Source organism: Merops nubicus, unplaced genomic scaffold, assembly GCF_000691845.1.
Source record: "Merops nubicus isolate BGI_N331 unplaced genomic scaffold, ASM69184v1 scaffold27482, whole genome shotgun sequence".
NCBI lineage: Eukaryota > Metazoa > Chordata > Aves > Coraciiformes > Meropidae > Merops > Merops nubicus.
The window spans coordinates 1-22,617 of NW_008596085.1; the positions used below are offsets into that span (position 1 = coordinate 1).

Sequence of the window (22,617 nt, forward strand, 5' to 3'; positions counted from 1 at the left end):
CGCCATGCAGTTCTTCACCAAGGGCTACCAGGAGACCATCTCAGGTAGGGAGCGGCCCCCCCGGGCGGGCTGGGCGGCTGGCACCCCGGGGAGGGCCCCGGGACCCGCCTCGGTGCTGCGCTTCAATAGCTTCGAACGGCCCTGGGCTGGAGGTCAGCGGGCACCCGGGGGTCTTTCCCCTTCTTCCCCCAGCTGGGTGGGTTTTAAAACGTCTCTTTTCGTTTAAATTTCACATTCTGTCATAAACTTCCGTGCTTTCGGCTGGGGTGAACAGAGCCGAGTGCTTTTGCTTTCCTTCTCCTGGTATAAACTTCTCAGGCTCTGCCACGGGAACTTGTGGCTTTTGCTTTTATGCTCTGCTGAGCTGGGCTGTGTTCAGAAGGGGTGAGAACGTTTCCGTCTAAATAGTAGACATAGAGGGTTTGAATTTTCTCCAGAAAGCTCCCATTCTGCTGATGCTTTTGTCAGGTGAGGTTTTCCAAAGGTGGGAATGAACTTGAGGAGGAGATCCCTGCTCCATCTCGGGGTCCCAGCATCAAGTGCAGGTGTAGAGAGGCTCCCCAGGTTCACAGCCCTGCCCCAGGGGAGTGTCTTACCTGCTTGGTGCCTGCGGACCCTCCCTGAGGGCAGGAGGGGAGGAATGAGTGGGGTTTGTTCTCCTCATCACCAGCACTTCTAGGGTTGTCACTTGGTTCCAGTGTTGGGTAAACCATGCTTGAAAATTTAGGTTTTATGTAACTTTTCCTGTTCTCAGTCTTTCCTTTAAGGGCTGTGTCCAGTACAAACAGTAAGAGATGGCTTTAGAAGCTGGGGAATTCCCCTTCTGCTCCTTCTTACAGTAAAAGGCAAGTTCCTGTTACTGCACAAGGGCTGCAGGATCTCTGAGTGGGAATCAGGAAGGAGCTGAGAGTGTTCTGCTCTCCAGAGTGCAGCACTGATGCATCGAGTGCCCCAGAACTACATCAGGGTGTTGCAGATGAGAGAAAAACCTGAACCGTGCTGACAGCTGGCATCAGGGAGCTTCTGCAACACCTCAGAGTCCTGCTAAGTGCCTTGTGCTTCAGCTTGGAGCTTGGTTTCTGTCTTCAGTTTGTGTTTCACTTCTCAGCTGTTGGCTCTTCTGGAAGCAGATTGTGTATAACTCCCAGCATTAACTTACTCATGGCCAGCTTATGTGCCAGTGTTGTGACTTGGCTTCCCCCAGGAACAGTATTTTTGCCTTTCTGACCAAACTAGGCTTTTGGGTTCACATCTGGAAATAGTCTCTGGTCTGCAGTGGCCATCCTTGCTCCCCTCTTCCTGTGGTCCTGCTGTATGGTGTGTTTGAAATGAGGCTTCAGCAGGGTCTGAGATTGAACCTTTGCTTGCTGGGAGTAGCTTTCCTCATTTGGGGGTTGCATGGGGCACTCTCCTGCTGTAGAACACAGGTCTCAGCCATCCTGCCAGCCTCTAGCAGGAGGACTTGTAGTGACAGCTTCTGAGGATGAATGTCTGTGCTGAGCCTGGATAAGGTTGTTGCCCATCTTAAGTCCTCTCTTACCTTACTGGCAGTTTTGTGTACAGAGCCACATGTTCCCCTAGGTTTTTAATAGCTGTTTTTCTGCTCCAGTGTGGATTTTCTGGGACCTGAATACTCTGTCCTAATCTCCCATGTATATTTAAGCAGAGTAGTTCTGGATAGTCCCCTCCTGAATATCTGTACCTGGGGGAGAGCTGTAGTATATCTAAGTAGAAAGTGGCCCTTCCAGATGCTGTACTCTTGGTCTGCTTTTTTTCTTTTCTTTCTAGGAAGGAAAATGAAAGTGTGACCTTAATATCCCTTCCTGTGTCAGGTGGGGAATCCTTTTACTTTCCAGCTACTCTCACCTCTTACACAATGTCCACTTTCCAGTCTTCCCACTCCTACTAGCCAAACAGAAGAAAAAGCTGTAGGTGAAAGACAATTCTCCAGCAGTGAGCGAAGTGACTGGTGGATGAAGACTGCTTGGGAGAGCTGATATGGAAGTAACTCAAAATACTTTGTGGAATGCAGAGCCAACAACTAGGAGCACTGCTGAGGGATGTGGTTTAGCAGTGGACTTGGTGTTGTTGGATTAATGGTTGGACCTGATGATCTTAAAGGTTTTTTTCCAACCAAAATGATTTTATGAACTACAGAGTCTTTGGGAACGAGGGTAGATATGGGATTGTGACCACTGCTGTGGCATCCTGATGGGTTACACTGATAGAACTGCCTAGCCAGGCTGTGAACAGACACTCCAAAAACCCTAAAAACCCAACAACTCCAACAAAACACAGCCCCAACCTCTTGTTTCCTCAAGTTTATTTTGCAGCTTAGCCAGCACCTTCTGTGGAGTTGCCTGGATAGGCAGAGGTTAAAAGCAGTGATTTGCAGGATCTGTGTTGAGGAGTGCATTCAAGTTTACTGCCCAACAGGCAGAAAATACCAGTTATAACAGCTCTAAGTCCCATCTTTTTGTAAGAGGTTTGTGGTGGTGTTTGTACAAAATAGGGGCTAGAAGCAAGGTGGGTTATAACAGGCCCCTGTCTTCAGCTGGCCCCAGCTGAGTTCAGTCTACACAGCCAAAAAAGAGTGGCAAAGGTGAACTCAGGCAGTGAATGTTAGTACAGCTACATACAGCCTTTTTAATCAGCCTTCTGAGTTTCTCTGCTTGGCTATCTGCCTTAGGTAGGTGGGAGAAAAGCATTTAATTTCTGGTGGCATGTTCATTTTCCTTATGGGAACGCAAAAACCAAGGTATAGATTGGTTCTGAAATTATGAAATACAGTGAAGAGTGTAAAGTTGTGAGTACACTGCAGGTGATCTCTGGTGTTAATGTGCAGGGAGGATTACATCTAAATTCTGTCCCTCCTCTCCATTCAGATTTGTGAGCAGCAGAGAAGCTGATTCTGCTTTCCAGCTTCCACTGTGTGTCTCCTGGCTGTTTTTTGACAGTGCAGAGTAATGCTGTTCTGCTTTGTCCCATATTCATCTTTGCTATCTGTGCTCTGCAGCCAGTCACTGTTGTATTTCAGAGCCATTAGTAGAGTTTACTTGCTAGATGTCTGAATCTGTTTCTCTCTGCTCTTTCTAGATTGCCTTTTCTCTTATTAATCCTGGCTTTACTAAAGAGATTGAGGCCTCTGTGACAAAATATATGGAGAGGTATTGATCTCTTCTGTTGTACTAGTCATCCAACCTCCACTGGAATACCAAGAATGCCTCCAGTGATTTCAAGCAAAATCCACCTGGAGACTAGATTTAAGTGCCAGCAGATTACCTGTGGACCAACAACCATTACAACAGAAACCTCTTTTTGTATTGGCAAGGATGGCAGAGCAGACAAGATACCAAGAGTTTGACTTCTCAACTTCATGCAGTGCTGCTGCATGAGCATCCAAGAACATGGTTCCTTTTCCAGGGTCAGATCTATCAGCTTCTTACTTCTGGGAGTAAATTATATTCCAAAACAGTAACCTGTCCTCTTGGCTAATGAAGGTGAGCAGGACTGTTGATGGCCACCTGCCTTTAGCTTTCTTACTCTTGGTTCAGGGAATTGTCTGCCAACAAACCTGGAGAGATCTGTCTCCTTTTACTAAGGGCTTTGTCACACTCAAAGGTACTGGCTGTGATATAATCAATCTATAGATAAATACTACAAAGCACAAGTGTGTGCACATGCAGTAAATGAGTGAATAGACAGAAATAAAGATTGCAGACAGTACGCCTGTGTCCCTGAAGCTGAAGAGTTCAGAATCTATCTTGCAAAGCAGAGCTAGTAAGTTACAGAAGCAGTGTCAGTTATGGTGAGTGTCAGGGATGCTCACTTCAAAAGACAAATAATCCAGGAGTTGTTTCCTGCAGGATTACAACACCAGAACCATTAGGCATGGTGTTGAACAAGCTGTTCTGCAGTAGGAAGTTTGATCTGTAAGCACTCTAAGCAAAAGGTGTTCGTTAAGCAGCACACTTGCTAGCACTGGTGGTAATTGTTCCACAGACAAAGGCTGAAGGACTTTCCTGAGAGGTCTGTCAGTTTTCACACATGTTCAGCTGGGCTTTCAGTGTGTTTAATACTGGAAATTGGAAATAGTGGCAGAGATAACTTTGTTTCCTGAACCTCTGTGGTTTGAAGGGCTGCATGTATGCTTTATTTGCCTGGAAGCAAAGTGCCTCTGCTGTGCAGCTTTTTTCAAGCAGATAACTAGTGAGGTGTCATGCAGTAGATTAACACCAGTTGAGCTGTGTGTGTGCTGCTTTTCCTCTCATTACTTCCTGTGCTTTTCCTATGGGGAAGGGTGAAGAAACACAACCTTAATACTCATTTTATTCATCTTGTCTGTGTGGATTTGATATTTTGACAGATGACAACAGTGGTGTGAGCTCCTAAATTATTGCCAAGCCCACTCAGTTTGCTGGGGATGAGAGGTGCTTGGTAAAAACAGACAGGCAGTGCCTTAAGCAAACAGGGCTGTTTGATCAGCAGGTCTGCCCTTTGCTGAGAGCTGCCCAGTTACTTCATCCTTTCCTGGAAACAAGGCACTCTTAGTTCTCTCACTTCTCATAGATGCAACAGTCTAGCCTGTGAATAACTTAAACATCAGCATCATTGTGGTATGTCCATGGCTTGTTTCTTGTAAACCAGATGGGGAGGGAGAGTTGTTCAGAGAAGGGTTTTTTTGGTTTTTTTCCTCAACCTCTATCCCCTCGAGTGATGCCATGCTGACATGGGTACTTGGTGAGAGTTCTGCTGGAAACTAGGACTGTAGGACTTTCCAGGGTGATCTCCCCTGCCCATTAATGCTCAAGTGAGACCAAGCTTGTTTGGAGTTTTGTCAGGAATTTGTCATATCCTCTTGGATCTTAACTGTGAAAGGCTTCTGACCTCTTCGTGTCGCTTTTCTGAAGTGTTTTGTCTTGATTTTTTTTTTTATTCCTTTCTTTCAATTTCAGACAAGTGTGGATGGGGGAACTTTCAGCACCTTCTATGACATGAGACATGGAAAGGGTTATTGAAATCCTGATACAGTTTAATGAGCATCCTCATAACTTTGCTTGCCCTCATATTAATACACCTCCTGGCAGAGGACAAACTCCAGAACCTAATCTTAGCCTCATCTGAGAACCTGCAATAACTCATCTCTTATTCATAAACTTTAGTCCCTCACTGCAATGGGGAAGTGTCTCATAGGAAAGTAAACAAATCTGTACAAATGATGTTCAGAATTAGCTGAACAGCCATAAAGCTTTTTCTTTCTTTCCTTCTATGAAATCTGCCTGAAGTTACACATCTGGTTCACCTCTCATCTGGTCACTGAGGAATTAAGCTTTGCTTCTGAAGCAAATGGTCCTGTCTGAAGTTGAATGGCTGTTTGTAGCCCTTTGGTGTGGTGGTGATGAAATCTGAAATTAGTTATAAACTTGTAGATTCTTTTGTTTCTGAGGTTTTCCTTGGTTCTTGTTAGGCAAGACTGTTACAGCAAGGAAGTCACACAGTACTCATTTAATTTTCTCTGCAGCTTTTGAACTTGGTTCATATAAACAGTAAAGTGGCATCTTAGGCTGTCTCTCTCTAGAGCCATTAACTTTCTGCAGTGTTACAAACTCTTTATATGGGTGAGTGTGTTTGCAGCCTGGTTATCTTCTCTGTATGCATAATAAATGCATTGTATCTTTTTAATACTGAAAGGTTGCAATAATTTTGTTTCTTGACTGGAGTATCTTCTCTAACTGCAGTTACCTGTAGTGTCATCACATGAGTAAATAAATTTCAGTTTTGACTCTACATCTTCAGCAGCAACTGAAAGGTCTTTACAACAGTGTCTGTCCAGATTGAATTCTAACCCTGTAATCTTGGTTTCCCTACTGTACATTCAGCTGTTAGCTCATGGCTCCTGCTCTGCCAGTCATCACTGTCCTCTGCAGAAAGACAAGGGTGTCTGCCAGCATACCCCAGCTGATTCTGCAGTACTGAATGGTTGGCCTTTGGTCTCTGGCTCATGGAGCTGCTGTTTTGGAGTGTCCTCCAGACTACAACCTGTTCCTAGGTCAGGCAAGGTCTCCTGCCCTTGGTTTTACTGTAACTCAGTTTGTGTTCCTGGGAGAGCAGAAGGTACCTGACCTCAGCCTGCACTTTGTTTGAGCTGATGGGTATTGATGTGGTGCCACTTGCCCCACTGCCCTCACAGGACATCTGCCTCCCTTGGCCTGAACCCTTTCCTGTGATGGCCTCCGTTGCCGGCTGTGACTCACAGATCCCATAAGTCACCATGGAGAGCATGGGTCTGTTGGTGAGGACAGGCTGGGGCATCAGGAGAACTCTGTGCCTCATGTCCCTGCCAGGATGGATGAGCTCAAGGAACAGAACTGGGGAGTCTGTGAGGCTGCTCTTACTGACACTGAACAATCCTGTCTGGCTGCTCTCTGAAGTGGAGCAGCGAGGCAGCAGAACACCACGGGGAAGTACTTCAAGTCCTAGTGAGAACAACCTCCATCACTTCAGTCTTCTGTCTCCCAGGCAGGGTAAAAATGGGACATCTGAAGCGCTGTGGAGCTGATGCAGTGCTGCTCTGCAGAGCTGCCATCCTTCATTCCCTTCAACTGCTCAGCCAGCTGCCGGGTGGGCTCTGGCTTCTTTGCTTGCCAGAGGTGCTTTTGCTTTCCCCTGTCACATTAAAGCCATGCAAATAGTTTCTATAGCAACAGGTCTTTTTCCTTAGCTCTGACGCAAAATCCTGAAAGGTCTCTCTCATTCTGTCTTCATCCAGTTCTGGTTTTTGCTTTTATCAACTCTTTTTGAAGATAGAAGTGGGGGGAAAAAAATCAATTCTGCTCTGTTCCAAGAGTTAACTTGTAGCAGAGGTGGCAGTTCTGTTTTGAGAGCTCACTGAAGTTTCTACACCAGGATTTGAACTCTGGGGTGAAGGAAAAATCAGCTGGAATAATCTAGAGAGCACCCTTACTGCACATGAAATTTATTCTTATACCCCTACTCCTGCCATATATTTTAATGTGAATCTTAGGTTTCCATTTAAAACAGCCTAGATGTGTTGAGGCTTAAGGACTTGCACAATAAATTCCCTTTGTTTTTCTGGGATAGAGAACTAAACTGGAGTTATTTATGATTTCCTTTGGTTATAGACAGAGCTTGGTGGCAGCACTTGGGCACAACTCTAATAAAAAACTGAAATCAAGCTAGTGAAGCAGGCAGTATGGCCTAGAATGAAAGAACAGGAAAAGAGGCACAAATTTGTCTCCAGTTTTGCTTCTGGCCTGGTTAATTTGAGGCCCCATCTTCCACTCCTGCCCTTTCAGCTCTAAGTTCTCCAGAACACGTGCTGCAGGATGCAGGCTAAGCTTTAGGGCTCTTATTGATGCTGTTGCAAATTGAATGACTGAAAAAAAAAAAAAAACCAAAGAGACCAAGTTAGATAAAAAGGCATTGCATCCCTGCATGAAGTGTTGGAGTGTCTGCCAAATGAGTCTCTCCTGTGTCGTTACTGAAACCAAGTGCTGTGGTGGGACACAGCCCAGCATCTTGCTGCAGATACTCTTAACTAACTCTTTTGTCAAGACAGGGCTTGGATTTCAGAGGGAGGGACTGGGATAGACAAGCTTCCAGCTATGCTCGTTTTCAGAACAGGAACACAGAAGTGTGAGCAGGAGGGACTGGAGCCAGATGGGGGTGACTGGGGTTCTCAATAACATGGCAGTTTATTCAGCTAGTGGCCTTCAGTCTTGCATCTTGTTTTACCTTTGTCTCCCTGTATCAGTTGAAGGGGTTGTTGGAGGGACTTGCACTAAGCCCTTCTCCTCCTTCATGAGCTCTGTCTCTCCTTCTCAAGGAGTGACTGGTGCTGCCTTAAAATCAGCTGCAGGCACAACTGCCTGGGCTATGCAGCTGAGCAGCTATCATCTGTGACCTGCCTGCAACTTGCTGCTAGTAACTAAATCTAAGGTACAAAACTGGCAAGCGTTGTCTTGTGTGAAGTGTGAAGCATCCCACAGCTCTGTGCTTGTTCTTGAGGCATGCATCTGTTGGCTTTCCTCCCAAACTGTGAGGGAATGTTGGCCAAACTGCTGTGACTCTGGGCTGTAGGCTAAGAGGGGACAGGCAAGAAGGATGGGTGATCTTTGTCTTCCTATTAGACTGTTTTAGCTGTAAGAAGGATGGGTTTTGTTCCTTGAGTTGCCTGAGTGGTACTTCACAGGTCACTTAACCACTTCCCCCAGCTTTAAAAGGGGGCTAATGCTGTCTCAGGTTGCAACGTGGCTCTTCAGTGTTCCAGTAGTAGGGTTAGAGTCCTTAAATACAGTTTGTAAGGCTCTAGTAATACATTTTATACATGTTTTTATATCTTATACCTATATGAGACCTCGCAGCTGAATAGCTCCTGTGGCAGCTTTGGCAGTATGCTCTGTCACACATCACTGTGACTCCTAATGAGACTGGGGCCATTGGTGGCTGTTCTGGACAGTCTGTGAGCGAGCTGACGTGAATCCCTATCTGACAGGGGCCTCTGATACGTGCCTGGCGGAGCTGCTGGGAGCCAAGCTCTGGGCTAATAACAGCAGCAGGCACTCTGGAGATGCTTTGTGCATCCGTTTGGGCTTTATTTTAATAACACTGGGTAGGAGAGGGTTTTATGAGACCAGTGTTTGCCTTTGTGCTGGAGAAATGGCACGTCTGCGGAGTGCTGCGGGAAGGAGCAAGGCACCCAGGCTGTCTTTTCTTCCCTCTGCTCTCAGCCTGCTCTCCTTTGGAGTCTGACTGCTCCTGGGTGAATTGCACAATGCTCCCCATGTCATCAAAATCCTCTCCAGCAGCGTTTTTGCTGTAAACTAAACTCTGAAGTTTGAACAAAATCATGTGGCTTTATGGAGTCATTCCTTGACCTCTTTCACAGCCTCTACCCTTGCTCTGACCCCCCCAAAAGCCTTTTGGGGTTTCAGCCTCGCTGTCTTGCAGGCTGCCAGCCCTTCCCAGGAAAGGACACGCGTCGCAGGCAGAACATCTTGTGCACAGTTTCCAGGGTTACCTGTGTAGTGCTGATAGCAAACAGGAAATTAAAATGCTCCATGATGATGAGATGTTATCGACAGCAGATGCTGGCCCTTGGGTGTACATGCACGGCAGGGGAAGGTGTAAAGGCAAGTACAGCAGACACAACTCTTAGACTTCTGGTATCACCACTGCAGGTGCTAAGCTGCTCTGTGGAGGAAGCAGGGCAGGCCCTGAGCACCCTGGTTCTACTTCTGGCTGTGCTGTAGGTGACTCTGGTTCCTGAAAGTAACTCCAAGGAGTCAGTATGGCTTTGCAGAGTTCCTTGTTCTGACCATCAGCTCTTCTGCACAGCTAGTTCTCTCTCACTAGTCCCTCATCTCTTCTATGTAGCTTTTTTCTTGTTCCTCAAAGGGCTCAGTCTCTTAACTTGAGACTATTCTACTTTTAACCTCTCCCAGTGCGGTCCAGCTGCCTGCAGTCTGTGTGGATGCTGTAGTGATCTACCATAACTTGTGTCAGGATTGCTTGGGGACTCACCATGGAACTGCTAAATCTGGAAAATCATCTGAGGATCTGTTCTGCTGACCTCTGAGACTAGCAAAGTGTCCCTGCATGTTCAGTTCCTTACTGAGCTGTCTCTTTGTGGGTTCTCCACCTTAATTCTCTGTTACCTGAGGTGTGGAATGAGGCTGGAGCATGCATGTGCATACCTGCTTTTGGTTCAGGACACCAGAACTCTCTCTGGTCTGTGGATACAGATCTCTCTCCTGCTTTTGTGTATTCCTAAACAGCTGCTGGCTGGTGTGCCTCAGGGATGGAATAAGAGTGTCTCTGAAGATGGTGATGCTGGTGTTGAAGTGTTTGGTGTTGGAGCTGAGGCTGGCTTCTGCTGTAGCTCACTGGTAGCCTGGCATAGCACCGTGGCAAATGTGTGATCTCACACAAACCACAGCATACTTGTGGTGTTACTCCTCACTTGCCTCCTGTATCTTAACCCTAAAATCTGGAATTCTGAGAGCTCTGCTCTTGCTACAGGCTTCCTCAGCTATCAGCTGGAAGAACCTTCCATGCTTGTGTTTGTTTTTAATGCCAATGTTTAATTTCAGATGTTCTGAATGACGCCATCTTTGATGAAGATCATGATGAGATGGTAATTGTGAAGGACATAGACATGTTCTCATTGTGTGAGCATCACCTCGTTCCATTTGTTGGAAAGGTAACTCTTCCTCACAAAATAAATGTGGGAATACATGATAGGAGACCTAAAATACTTGTAAAAGACTTTGTAGCTGTAAATGCAAAGCTTTTGAAGCTATAAGTACTTACTGCTTATGGCTGGGATTCTAGAAGTTAATCTTTGGAATACAAATAAGGAAGACCTCCTTAATGTGAGTTTTATTTGTGTTTAAGCTCCTAAAATGTAACGCTCAACCTTTCCTGGTCTAAGTAATCTAATGGCTTCTGACATTTTATATCAAAGCTCTTTGTGAAGCAGCAGCAAGCCTGGAGGGCAGACATCCTGATATTAAACCAGCTCACCCTGCATGCTGGCTCTGGCACAGATCTGGCTTCTGGCTCAGAGCTGTCTAGTGCACATTCATCTTGGGAACCCCCTTGTGAGTGGAACAAACTTCTCCTCAGCAGCCCTGGCTTCAATAAGCAAGCCCAGTCAGGGAGGGGGTGGTCAAAACTGACTAGCAGGAGGCTGCTTGGGTTGGGGACCCCATGAGTGTTTCAGGGGGTGTTCAAATTTAAAAAGATAATTTAAAATGCTGAAGTTAGCCACTGAAACATGATGAAGAGCTCAGAGTGGGTGAGTCCCTTCTGCAGATCTCTGCTTCTTCACTCCTGTGTCAGCACAGAAGGATGGGGCTCACTCTGATGTATCTGTTCTACCATAAAATGCTCACAGGGCAGAGAGCAGCCAGTGCTTTTGCTGTCTATAAAATTTGATCAGCCCCAAGGAAACTCTCCCAAAAATAAAATGCCTCAACAGAAACCAGCTGTTTATTTGGTTGGGTCAACTCAATTTCATCTGCTCTTTTCTGACTGTTAGTATTTTATACTGGGAAACAAGGTAACTTCTTTTTCTGGGCAAGCTTTCTGTTTTGCCTGTTACTTTTGATTACATGTACTGTGTATTCTTTTTGTTACTCCTGTGGCAATATATACAGGTTTTTTTTTCCCTCTAGCTGTGCAGCCTGTGTGGCTGGGAGAAATCTTGCAAACACTCAATTGGTTCAGCTCATATAATGGTCTGCTAAATGACTTGCTATGCCTCTAAATGTTCTCAGACTGACAGTTCTCCTGTTGGGTACATCAAACAGGCTGCAAAGACTGACCAGGAGGTCTTGTATTTGCAGTTCTATCTTAACTGAAATTAAGAAATTTACAGAAATACTCTATGGGGAACAGGACTCGACACTTATTTCTAAGTTGTCTCTCACTTTGGAATGTTTCGTGTCTTTTCAGGTGTCAGTGGGTTGATTACCCAACAGAAGTGATAGGAATGAGCAAGTTAGCCAGGTAATTAGGTGCACTGTAGTACCTCTGACTGCAGGTACAGCAATACAGGATTCTGAGATGGGGCCTCCAGGCAAAGCACTAAGAGAATCCTATGCTGACACTCCCCTACTATATCTTGGCTATTTTTCAAGTCTCTGGTACAGTGACTCAAATGCTGTTGGATAATCTGTTACGACTCTAAACCCACTAGAACTGAGTAGCTTGTGTTGCTTTCTGAAAACAAGCTAAATGCCTTCCCCCTGCCCTTGTATCTGAGCACGTTCCTACCAAAGAACTTATCCCCACTTAGTGCAACTCTGTTCAGTGTGGATGTTCAACAAATCCATATTTGAGCAGGATGGAAGCTGGCTTAATACCACAGTGATCTGTGGTACTGTCAAAGCAGGAAAAAAGTGCAGCCAAATTTGGGTGGTGAAGTACTTCTTGCTATCCCAACTTTCTCTGGGAATGAGGTGCAGTCCCTCTCCCTCCTGCCCCCCAAAATCCATTTTAGGTCTTGAGAGAGAAGTGTGCTTTAGACAAACAGTGCTGTGCTGAGTAGTAGGCTGCTTTTTGCACCCAAATGTCCTAGTGTTTTGTAGCATTCCTGAGACTTGGAACATAAGCCTTGACTAGAAGAGTTGTGATTTTTCTCCCCCTCAGACAACTTGCCTATTCTTCACCAGGACACTGACCTCACCAGGCATTTACAGGCTCCAGTAGCTCCACAGTTGTTTTTTTGAAGCTTGCATGGTGGCATGTTCCTCCCACATGCTAAGAGTTCTGGACCATTCCAGAGTTAGTTCTGGGGCAAATGCACATCTCATTCTCTCTGCATGAGTTTCATGTGTTGGGAAGGGTGGGTTTGACTCTGTTAATGGCTTCTTCTCCTCTGTCTAGGTACATATTGGCTATCTTCCTAACAAACAAGTACTTGGCCTCAGCAAGCTTGCTAGGTAAGTGTTAATGTAATGAAAGTGATGCTAATTTGTAAAAAGGATTCCAAGCTGTGCTAACTGTGCTAATCTTTCTAATCTGGTTCCCCTGTAAAGCTCAGCCCACTTTGTGTCCTGGATTTGGATTTAGACCAATCCTCAGCATTAGGTTTGTTTTTTTGTGGAGAGGACAGAGGAGTTGTAGAGCTCTGAATTCACAGCAGTTGGCTGTAGTAGAGCTGTAATACTTTTGTGTGTCCATCCAAAGCATCAGTGTCTGCAGGGAGCAGAGAAGCAAGAAAACAGAATTTGGTCCTTTTCTAAGGCAGGCTGTAAAAGAAAATAGTGGGGATCTCTAGCTATTTACTACTTGTGTGTATTTCGACTGATAAAAATCCCAAACTCCAAACTGCCAGTGAACACTTTCCATGGATAGAAAGTGAATCTAAAGCTTTAATCTGTTAGCTGACTCTCCAGGCAAATTTAACATTTCTTTCTTTCATGACCAGCTGAGAGCACTGTGGGGTAGATTTTATAGGTGAGGCTCAGCCTAAGAAACAAAGCAATTATGGTACACTTGAGGAATCCATTTGTCATGTAAAATAGCTTTTTTCTCAGCACGGGCCCTTGGATCAGTCATTGCACTCCATCTTGTTGTAAAGTGACACATTTTAGTTCTGGTGAGGAAGGGGGGTGGTGGATCCCTTCAATAAGCAGCTTACTGGGGACCAGAGCAGGAGGGTTTCTTTTGAGTAACAAATCTAAGAAGCTGGCTGCAGTTCAGAAAGCCTGCATAGGTTTTTGCTTGTGCTTCCCCTGATACATCTGTTAATCTTGCTGTAGTTCCAATAATACTAATGAGAATTAGCCTTGTAAAGCTGTGTGCCTGCTGGGTTGTCTTAGGGGGTAAGAAGTGTGTAGGATATGACTCTGAAATGCTTTAAAGTCAGTCAGCTCTGTTCTGCTCACAAGTGAATTTGGTTTGGAAGTGGAAGGGCCCTTGGAGGTCACATCTTTAACATAACCTCATATTACAGGAAATTGTAGAATCATTAAGGTTGGAAAAGACCTCAAAATGAAGTCCAATTGTCAACCCAACACTACCATGACCACTACACCATGTCCCAGAGTGCCACATCCACATGTTTTTTTGAACCCCTCCAGGGATGGGGACTTGACCATCTCCTTGGGCAGCCTGGGCCAATTCCTCACCACTGTCAGCCAAGAAGTTCTTCCTCATATCCAATCAAAGCTTCCCCTGGTGCAGCTTCAGCTAATTGCCCCTTGTTCTTCTGCTAGTTCCTTGGGAGAAGAGACCAACCCCCACCTCACTCCAGCCTCCTGTCAGGGGGCTGTAGAGATCAAGAAGGTCTGTGTGGCAGTTCATCACTTGTGTTGTGTGCTGGCTGACACTTGTGTGCTTGGACTTTTTTAAGTGGTGCAGGGCTGGTGTTTTTTTTTGAGTTGGACTTCTGAAGACAAACCTCCTTCCTGAGGAGACTCTCTTTGGCAGTTGGTTTCATTTCTGCAGGGCTTGGATGCAGAGCTCAGGATCACATTTGAAATACACATCAGTTCACTTGTTCTTCCTCTGGTCTCTAGTTACCTCTGAGTTGGAGATGGAAAAAGGAGCTCAAAACTGTTTTTAAAAATGCATTTCTAGCAACATGGTGCCAAAAGCACAATTTTTCTGCTGTTTATTCTCAGCCTAGAAGCAGGCAGGAACATGTGCAAGGCTTCCTGTGCTGTGACTGAAAGGTTAAGTCTTGCCTTTTTTTTCAAGTTAGGCTAAAAGTCCCAGATACTGCCACGATGAAGAGATTAGAACCTTGTGTAACAAATTCTTCTTGGTCCTCAACTGCTTTTGAGCACTTACCACAAAGCCTGGTGGGTCAAATAGTGCTTCTTTCCTGCCCTATATAATGCAACCAGTGTTGAAGCAAAGCTTTGTGAGGCTGTTGGTGCTGCAGGGTTAATCTGTTGTAATAGGATCAGTCTACTGTGGGGAGTTTCTCTAGTTGTGGATGACCTGCATTCAGTAAACAAACATCTTTCTTTGGATTTTAAGCTCAGGCTTGAAAATCCTAATGCAGGTAACTGTTTTTATGTGAATGTGCTTATAGGACTTCTGAGCAATGCTAGTGTGAAGATATCTGAGCATCAGCTGTTTTCCTAGCCATATATTTAATCTAAATATTATGTTGCTTTGTTTAGAGTAGCTATAAGGCAACTGTGCCATTTCTGGAGGAGCATTTCTACATAATTCTGTCTCCAAAACAACAGGCAAGTCTCATTGTCAGAAATATTCCTTCATGCCTCAGGCTGCCAGCCACTCTGTTTCTTGTCTAGCCTGACCAGATGGGTGCTGGAGATTTGGAGAGCAGCTTCTTTACCTGGCTGCTCGATGTGTAATTAAGCTTTGGGGGTTAGCATGAATAACCCATTTTGTTCCAGAGCAGTTCAAGACTTCTCTTAACTGTGTGGATCCTAGCACTGAAGCCATAAGTGGTGGTGGTATCACCTGCATTGCACCACAGATGGCTTATGTTTGAAGTCTTGTTGGAGGGCAGCATTAAGGGGATTTAACATTTGAAGGATGGTGTGACATATGAGTGGAGAGTATGTTTTTATTTAAAACAATTCTTATTGTTCTTAGTTCTATTTGTGGTTAAATGCAAAAATCCAAACCATCTCTTGCCCAATTTCAGTAGCCTTCAGGGAATCCTAGTGTCTGAATTGTCCTTAAACCAGCTTTTGGTTTAGATTGAATCAAAAGGAGGCAGTCTGACCTCAGTTCAGGGATGAGCTTTCAGGGAGCCTTTGGGCACAGATTCCCTTGCAACTGTGTGATGTAGGTGGGGGTTGGTACAAGGAATTCAAAAGTAACAGCCAACAGAAGAAGCTTTAAGGAGAATTGACAAGTTTTCCCCTGAAATATTCCCTGGGGTGGCAGGTGGGGGGGGAACCTGTCACTAAACAGTGCTCAAGGACTTCCCTTAGCACAGCAACACCAGCCAGGGCTGAGCAGCAGCACGGTGTCCTGTGCATTTCCAGGAAGGACGTGGATCCTCACAGTGGTCTAGGGCAAGTTCATGGTGAAAATCAAACAATGGCCAGATGAGAATGAATAAAATTGTTTTTCCTTTCTCCTTCAGGATCGTGGAAATATACAGTAGAAGATTACAAGGTAAACAGATGAATTTTTGGGTTTGTGTGCAGACCTCCCCAGCTCAGGATACTGGTAGTTGTAGGTGGACTATTTCTGTGCAGGTTTTAGTGGGAAGACAAGTGCTGTGTTCTGGAACAGTTGCCTCACCTGTCCTCTTACTTACCTTTCCCTGGAAATGCAGAGGCTGAAATCTGCCTGTGAGTAGATGTAGGCAGTGACTGATTCAGAGGATAAATGTGCTACAGGATATAGCTGCCTGGAGGAACTCAACTAGCTGGATGCTGCTGGAGATGAACTCTCCTACAGATAATTTGAGGGGTGCCTTCAGGAATTGTCTGAAGAGGTGAAGCAGGAGCTGCCATGTTATGGGCTGCCTGCCTGATGCCCCCAGAAATGAGGAAGCTGCAGGATCTGAGGCTTTGGGTTGGGCTCAGCTGCTCTCATAGTCCTGCAGTTAAATTTGGCCTGGTTTTGGCAACAGAAGTCTTGGTAGCTGTTCAGTGTCAGACTGAGTACAGGGTGCTAGAGCTGCAGGAGGTAAAGCTTTGCAGGACAGACTCTCTTAATTGGCTTATTTATCTCCATTTCCTTAAAGAGGAATTGTGTAAGGGATGAATAATGGAGGGTACAAAATATAAGGTGATGAGCTGAATAAAATGGCTTTAGGAAGAGCAGGGAGGGTGGGAGGTGATGGGAGCAGGCACACTTGGAAGGATGGGTGCAGTGCTGCTCTCCAGGTAGTGGAGGTGCACAGCTGGGTTTCAGGCTGTGCCTGAGCTCCCTGTTGTTCTCTCAGTCCAGGAGCGCCTTACCAAACAGATTGCAGTTGCCATCACAGAAGCCTTACAGCCTGCTGGAGTTGGAGTGGTCGTTGAAGCTACGTAAGTCCCTCTGAGCTGTTCTGGGTGCTCTCTGGGCTGGGGTGGTCCCAGCCTGTGCTGCAGAGTGGAGGTGAGCTGCCTCCTTGGCTCTGGTAGCTGTGCTGTGCTTGTCTGAGGCAGAGTGATCAGAATGCCCCTTGGAAAGGTGGGATTTTCCTAGGATCAGAGGAGAGAATCATAGAGTCATTATGGATGGAAAGGACCTTGAAGATCATCAAGTTCAACCATTCCCCAGCACTGCCAGGTCCCCACTGCCCCGTGTCCCTCACACCACATCTCCACGGCTTGGAAACCCCTCCAGGGGTGGGGACTCCACCACTGCCCTGGGCAGCCTGGCACAGCCCTGGGCAACCCTTTTCAGGGAAGAAATTGTTCCTAATATCCAACCTAAGCCTCCCCTGGTGCAATTTGAGGCCATTTCCTCTTGTTTTGTTGCTTGTTCCTTGGGAGCAGAGCCCGCCCCGCCCCCCCCCCCCCTGGCTCCAGGCTCCTGTCAGGAGCTGTGCAGAGCCAGAAGGTCTCCCCTGAGCCTCCTTTGCTCCAGGCTCAACAAGCTGTAATATTTTAAAGGATTGATAACAGAGTAAACCATCCTCTCTTGGGCTGGGAATTTGACTTTTCCATGGAGGACAGCTGAGGTACTCCTGACAGATGAAAAAGCCTCCATACCCAGAGTGTTTTTCCCCAGAATTTCATGTGACTATATTTAAGAAACATCTCAGTGGGTTTGCTTCTTTTGAGTGTGGCAGATTTATTGACTTGCCTCTCATTTCTTCTAGGCACATGTGCATGGTGATGCGTGGGGTACAGAAAATGAACAGTAAAACAGTCACCAGCACCATGCTGGGGGTGTTCCGGGAAGACCCAAAGACCCGTGAGGAGTTCTTGACACTCATCAGGAGCTGAAACTGTCACTCTCTGAACACACTCTGGAGCTTGTTCTGTCCAGTGTCACTGTCTGTTCTTACTCGTTCCTCCATCTCACTTCTAAACTAAGTCTTTGTGAATTGGTATCCTAGTCTTTGTGCAGTTAAAGCCTTCTGATGGGAAATGGAGCCCTGAGGTGGGATCCTCCTGGATTTCCAGTGGTGCTGATGGCACCAGCTCCCAGCAGGGTTTTGGGGATGGTTTTCCATCCCCAGTGCAGAATATACTGCTCTTGGGAGAAAGGTGGGAGTGAAATGGCTATGGATGGAAGTTATTTGAGGAAATATGGAGCAGCACAGGAAACAACTTCAAGGCTGTGGCTCCTTGTAGGACCTCTTATGCTGCCAATCCTGTACCTCTGCTGGAAAGGATAGTCCTGAATTCTCTATCTGATTACAAGTCTTGCAGTGGCTGTTTCAGTTGTGTGTATTATACCTCTTTGAGCTGTTCCCTCTGGTGGTGGTTTATATCCTTGCAAGTATTAATCCTCCTTTTTTTGTGTGTTTTTTTTTTTTTGAGAAATTTAGACCACACTTTTCCTGGCCTTTTAAGATGCAGGGAGGGATTAACTCCTAAATTATTTGGGGCTTGGTTTTATCTCAATATAAAGGGGTTTATGTACCTATTTCTCTGTGCCTCAGGATGTTTGACCACTTCAGCTGTCAGTTTCTTACTATTGTTAAGCAAACTTTAATAGGGGGGAAGAAAAAAAAACCCCAGAGTCTGTCTGCAAAGTGCTGAGACACCCAAAGAGGTTTTTAATGCTATTTATACCTTGATCTTTCCTTTTTGGATATCTGTGGGTTAGACTGGGAAGATGAAATTAGTCTCATAATCAGAAAATGAGGATTTCTCTTCAAGCATTTCAAGATTTGCATCTCATAAGTGTTGAACCAAAGGTGAGCACTGAAATCCTGAATACAGCACGTGGTACCTCTCCTGCCTGCCAGCAGATCATTCCAGGGCAAAGTAACCTGAAGTGAGGACAGCTTCTTTTGTAAGAGAAGTTTGCAGTTGAGAAAAGCATTTCCAGGGCCATCAAAATTAATTAAACCCTATTTTTTCCTGTGTATGTGGCAACCTCTGTATGTGGCAGTATTGGTACAAGGAGTTTCAGTCGGCTGGACTTGGCTGAACGTCTTTGTTATAATTAAAAACTGGATGTTTTGTAACTCTTAATTGGGAAAACATGCAGCAGAAATGAAAACCACTCTCCTTAAACTAAGCACAGGAGGCAAAAGTTAAAAAAGGCTGTTCCTGCTCTGGTAAGCTCCAACATTCCTGTCTCTCCTTCAACCAGTGTTGGAAACAATGAAAATCACATCCAGTCAGATTTCCACTGGGCCTGAAGAACTTTCAGGAACAACCACCTCATGTGTTTAAGTCCACCAGTGTTACCTGGGTGACGTTCACAGCATCACTGGAGAACTCTTTTGTCATGTTCTCTGTCCTGGATTCTGTGGAGTTAGGTGCTAGAAAAGTCTCTGCTGGAGTAAACTGTGTTGCACATTTAAAAACTACACTAACTCTGTGGCATCTGTTTTCTTTCAGTGATGGAGAGCAGATATTGCTGCTCCTCAGTCCAGTAGATGTTTCAAATACCCAGCTGAAAAGCCTTAAAATCTTTCTTGTCTGAAGTTCAGAGTAAAACTTTTTAGCTCAAAAAAAGCTCAAAGCTCCTTCAACTGGAAGGAGAATTTGAGGACCAAAGGGGCACACACTAGTGCACTTGTTTCTTTGCTTGTTTTTTTTTTTTGTCTGGAAATTGTCTGTAAAACTGTCTTGCTCCTGAGGTGGTGAGAGAGTTGTGTTTTAACCACTTATCTCTCTTTGGGATAAAGTTTGCATTGCACCACCACTGTTTTTTTATTTCCATGTGACCTGCAGTCCTTTGAACATACCTCTCTCTACTTGTGGCCTTGGAATTTGTTCACTTTTTTGTTGTGAGACTTTTGGTGCATTTTTTTGAGCGTTTGTGTTGCTCAAATACACGAGCTTTAACTACACCCAGTGTGTATGTGTATAGTACAAGCAGCCCGCTCTTGTGCCATGTGGAAGTCTCTTGTCTCTAAAACATTAAAGCACAGTAGTATCGTCTGGAGTGGTGGCATCCTTGGTGACTTGGTGATGGCACTGCACAAGGAAGTGGCACAAGCTCTGTGGCTGTGGGTGGAGGTTGTTTCTCCAAGCCTGGGATGAGATGTTGGGTTGCTCTTCTGGAACAGTAGTTGCTGTTGTTGACTGGGCAGCAAAAAAGAAACCTGGATTTAGTATCACCTTTATTACTGGTCCTTCATTCCAGAGGAATCAACACTGGGACAGGGAAGCACAAGGAAGACATGGACCTGTTGGAGTGGAGTCAGGAGCCCCAGCAATGCCCCGAGGGGGGAACCCCTCTGCTGGGAGCCCAGCAGGAGAGAGGTGGGCTGGGGCAGCCACCGAGGAGAAGGCTCCAGCTGGGGAGACCTGCTGGGGGCTGCCAGGGCTTCAAGGAGCCTGGAAGAAAGCTGGGGACAGACTTTTTAGCAGGACCTGTTGGGACAGGAGAAGATGACCTTCAAATGTCCCTTCCAAGCCAAACCATTCTATGATAAGGTGGGAAGGAGTGAGTGGCTGCTTTGGAGTGGCAGCTGCACACATTGTGTGGGCTTGTGGTCCTCTTGTGCACTCCTGAGTCTATTCTGGGTGTCCCATGAAAATGAACTCTATCCCAGACAAAACCAGCACAGCTCCTCTCATCTCCCACCTGCTGCAGGGGAACGAGTTGACCAAGGAAGCTGTGGATGCCCCATCCCTGGATGTGTTCAAGCCCAGGCTGGATGGGGCTCTGAGCAACATGGGTTGGTGGGAGGTGTCCCTGCCCATGGCAGGGGGCTGGAACTAGATGATCTTTAAAGTCCTTTCCCACTCAAACCATCCTGTGCTTCTCTGTGCCAAGGCAGAAGATAAGCCAGGCAAGCAGAGCAGTTGCAGGGCTGCAGGCAGGGATGGGGATCTGCTGGCACAGTGTGGCTTTGTGGGCAGCCTGAAACAGGGAGGGAATGAGGAATCAAAGTCCCCTCCAGCCCTTCTTGGGGTCTGGGTTGTTTGTTTTTTTTTTTTTTTTTTCAAACAATCTGTTCTATTTGGAAATGATCCTCCTGGGAAACACCAGGAATGTTGTCAGGAATTGTCTTTGTTGTGAGGCTGAGTTACTTCTGAGTTTCCCACGGCTGTATATTAAAGCTGGTGTTTGTCAAAATGGGCATTTCTGCAAGAAATCTTCTATTCCCTGCCTCTTTATTTTTTCTTTAGGTGTGGCATGGGGAAGGAGACTCTCTGGGTTTGTGAACATGGAAAAATTTGTTCTCATTGGGGTGAATAAATAGTCAGCTTGAAAGTTTTTCCTTCTCCAAAGCCTCCCATCCAGCAGCTCCTTTGTGGTTTTTTAATAGAACTGAGGTTTTCTTTCTGGTATTCCCCATCATCTCCTGCACACATGCTGTCAGTGAGTCCCCGTGCCATGACCAGCCAGGTCCTTGGGGTAGGTTCTTTGGTCCCTTCCCCTTGAGCTCCACCTCCAGGTGCAGTTCATGCTTGGTTCAGGCAGCTTTCCACAGCTGGGAGCCCTGGGAAGTGGTTGGTCCTGCTTCTCTCATGGTGTGAGGAGGTGGTCTTGGTTCCCTTGTGCTGTGGTGTGACTTTGCTAGAGATCTGGCTGGTGGGTCCCTTGCTCTGCTGGCATGTCCCAGGTGTGGGAGCTAATGCCTCTGCTGGAAACCCTGGGCAGGTATCTCCTGCCCAGCTGCCTTGCCTGTGGCTGGACCTCCTGCAATCCTCATGCTCCCCAGAACACTGTAGAATTTTATGTTCTACACTGCAAAGCACAAGTCCCAGAACTTTGCTCTCAAAGCAGCTTCTCATGTACAAGATCCTGCTGCTGGTCATCAAGACGGGTCAGGTAGATGGTGAGTGACAACTGCTGCTGGCCACAGACATGAGACCTGCCAGCCCAACCCAACCTGTCCTCCTGGGAGCTCATGGAAATGTGACCAGCCTTGTGGTTGGGTCTCTGAGAGGGAGGGGTGAGGAACCTGGGCACTACCAGCTCACTGGGAAGCCCTGGTAGATGGCCAGCCTGCAGCTCTGAGGGTCCAGCAAGCTAGAGCAGGGCTGGGGTGTCCATCAGTTCCTAAGCTCTTGTCCATATCTCACCCAGGCTGAGTAGCTGGAGGGGATAGCACCAGAAGAGCTCTGCCTTTCATTGGGCATTTTACTCAGGAGATGCCAAAGCAGGGTCTTTCTAGACCCAAATCTGCCTCCTGAGTGGCTGCAGTTGAGGGCTCTGATCATCCTGAAGGCTTTGTGCAGCCAGCACCACCTTCCAGCAGCTCACAGTTGCTCCTTATCTGGGCTCTGCCTTCTGCCCCTGCTCTCCAGGGGTGGGTTTGGCAGGGTGGCCTGTACCACCTCACCTCCCTGTTTGCTCTGCAGCTTCACACTGAGGTTGCAACAGGAAAGCAAAGGTTAAAGATCCACCAGGAGAGAAGCTGGAGGAGCTACACAGGCCTGTGAACTATTTTTAAAGTGCTAAGGCAACCCACAGTGGTGCCTCCTTTGCCTGGAGTGTACAAATGTCACCAAGGGAGCAATTCCTCGGTGGGTCCCCACCACCCAACCTTCACGGGTGACCTGGGGAGCCCTTCACAAGGTGCTACAGGATGGATTTCATGCCTGGGCTCTGTCCTGCCCTGGCCATGAGTGCCCATGTGCCCCCTCAGCACCCCACTGGTCCCCTGGAGAAGCTGTGTCTCACTGGAGGTTTCTGCAGCTCCCTTCTCTTGGCAGCTGCGCACTGACCTGCTGCAGAGCTGCAGGAGCAGGTGGAGGAGGTGACTTCTCCAGGAGGCTCTGCCTGGGGCTGTGCTGCTGGGGAAAAAGGCAACATTTCTGTTGCCTGGAGAACTAATGTTTCCAGCATCTATCCAAGTCTTCCACCTGGGTCAGGGCAATTCCAAGCACAAACACAGGCTGGGGAAGAGTGGATGGAGACCAAGCAGCCCTGCAGAGAAGGCCCTGGGGGTGAGGAGCTGGCCGGGAACCCCCCACAGCCTGGGCTGGCTCCCCAGCGGCATGGGCAGCAGGGCAGGGAGGGGATCCTGCCCCTCTCTCCCATTTTGGGGAGACCCCACTGCAGTGCTGGGGGAGCTCTGGA

The 22,617-nt window shown here is 46.7% G+C and overlaps 1 protein-coding gene across 1 annotated transcript; it reads left to right on the plus strand.

Moving 5' to 3' along the window:
• The first annotated feature begins 6 nt into the window (after positions 1–6).
• GCH1 (GTP cyclohydrolase 1) lies at positions 7–17,547 on the plus strand. Its single transcript, XM_008936284.1, has 6 exons — positions 7–44; positions 10,113–10,222; positions 12,412–12,467; positions 15,602–15,633; positions 16,412–16,496; positions 17,276–17,547. The coding sequence occupies exons 2-6, from the start codon at positions 10,154–10,156 to the stop codon at positions 17,400–17,402; spliced, it is 369 nt and encodes a 122-aa protein (XP_008934532.1). The 5' UTR covers positions 7–44; positions 10,113–10,153; the 3' UTR covers positions 17,403–17,547.
• The last annotated feature ends 5,070 nt before the right edge of the window (positions 17,548–22,617 follow it).

Bases quoted from the DNA above. Each gene is read 5' to 3' on its own strand.
- GCH1 (XM_008936284.1), top strand. From the start codon at position 10,154: ATGGTAATTGTGAAGGACATAGACATGTTCTCATTGTGTGAGCATCAC. The intron at 10,223-12,411 runs GTAACTCTTCCT...TCCTCTGTCTAG, and splicing joins TCGTTCCATTTGTTGGAAAG to GTACATATTGGCTATCTTCC. The intron at 16,497-17,275 runs GTAAGTCCCTCT...CATTTCTTCTAG, and splicing joins GGAGTGGTCGTTGAAGCTAC to GCACATGTGCATGGTGATGC.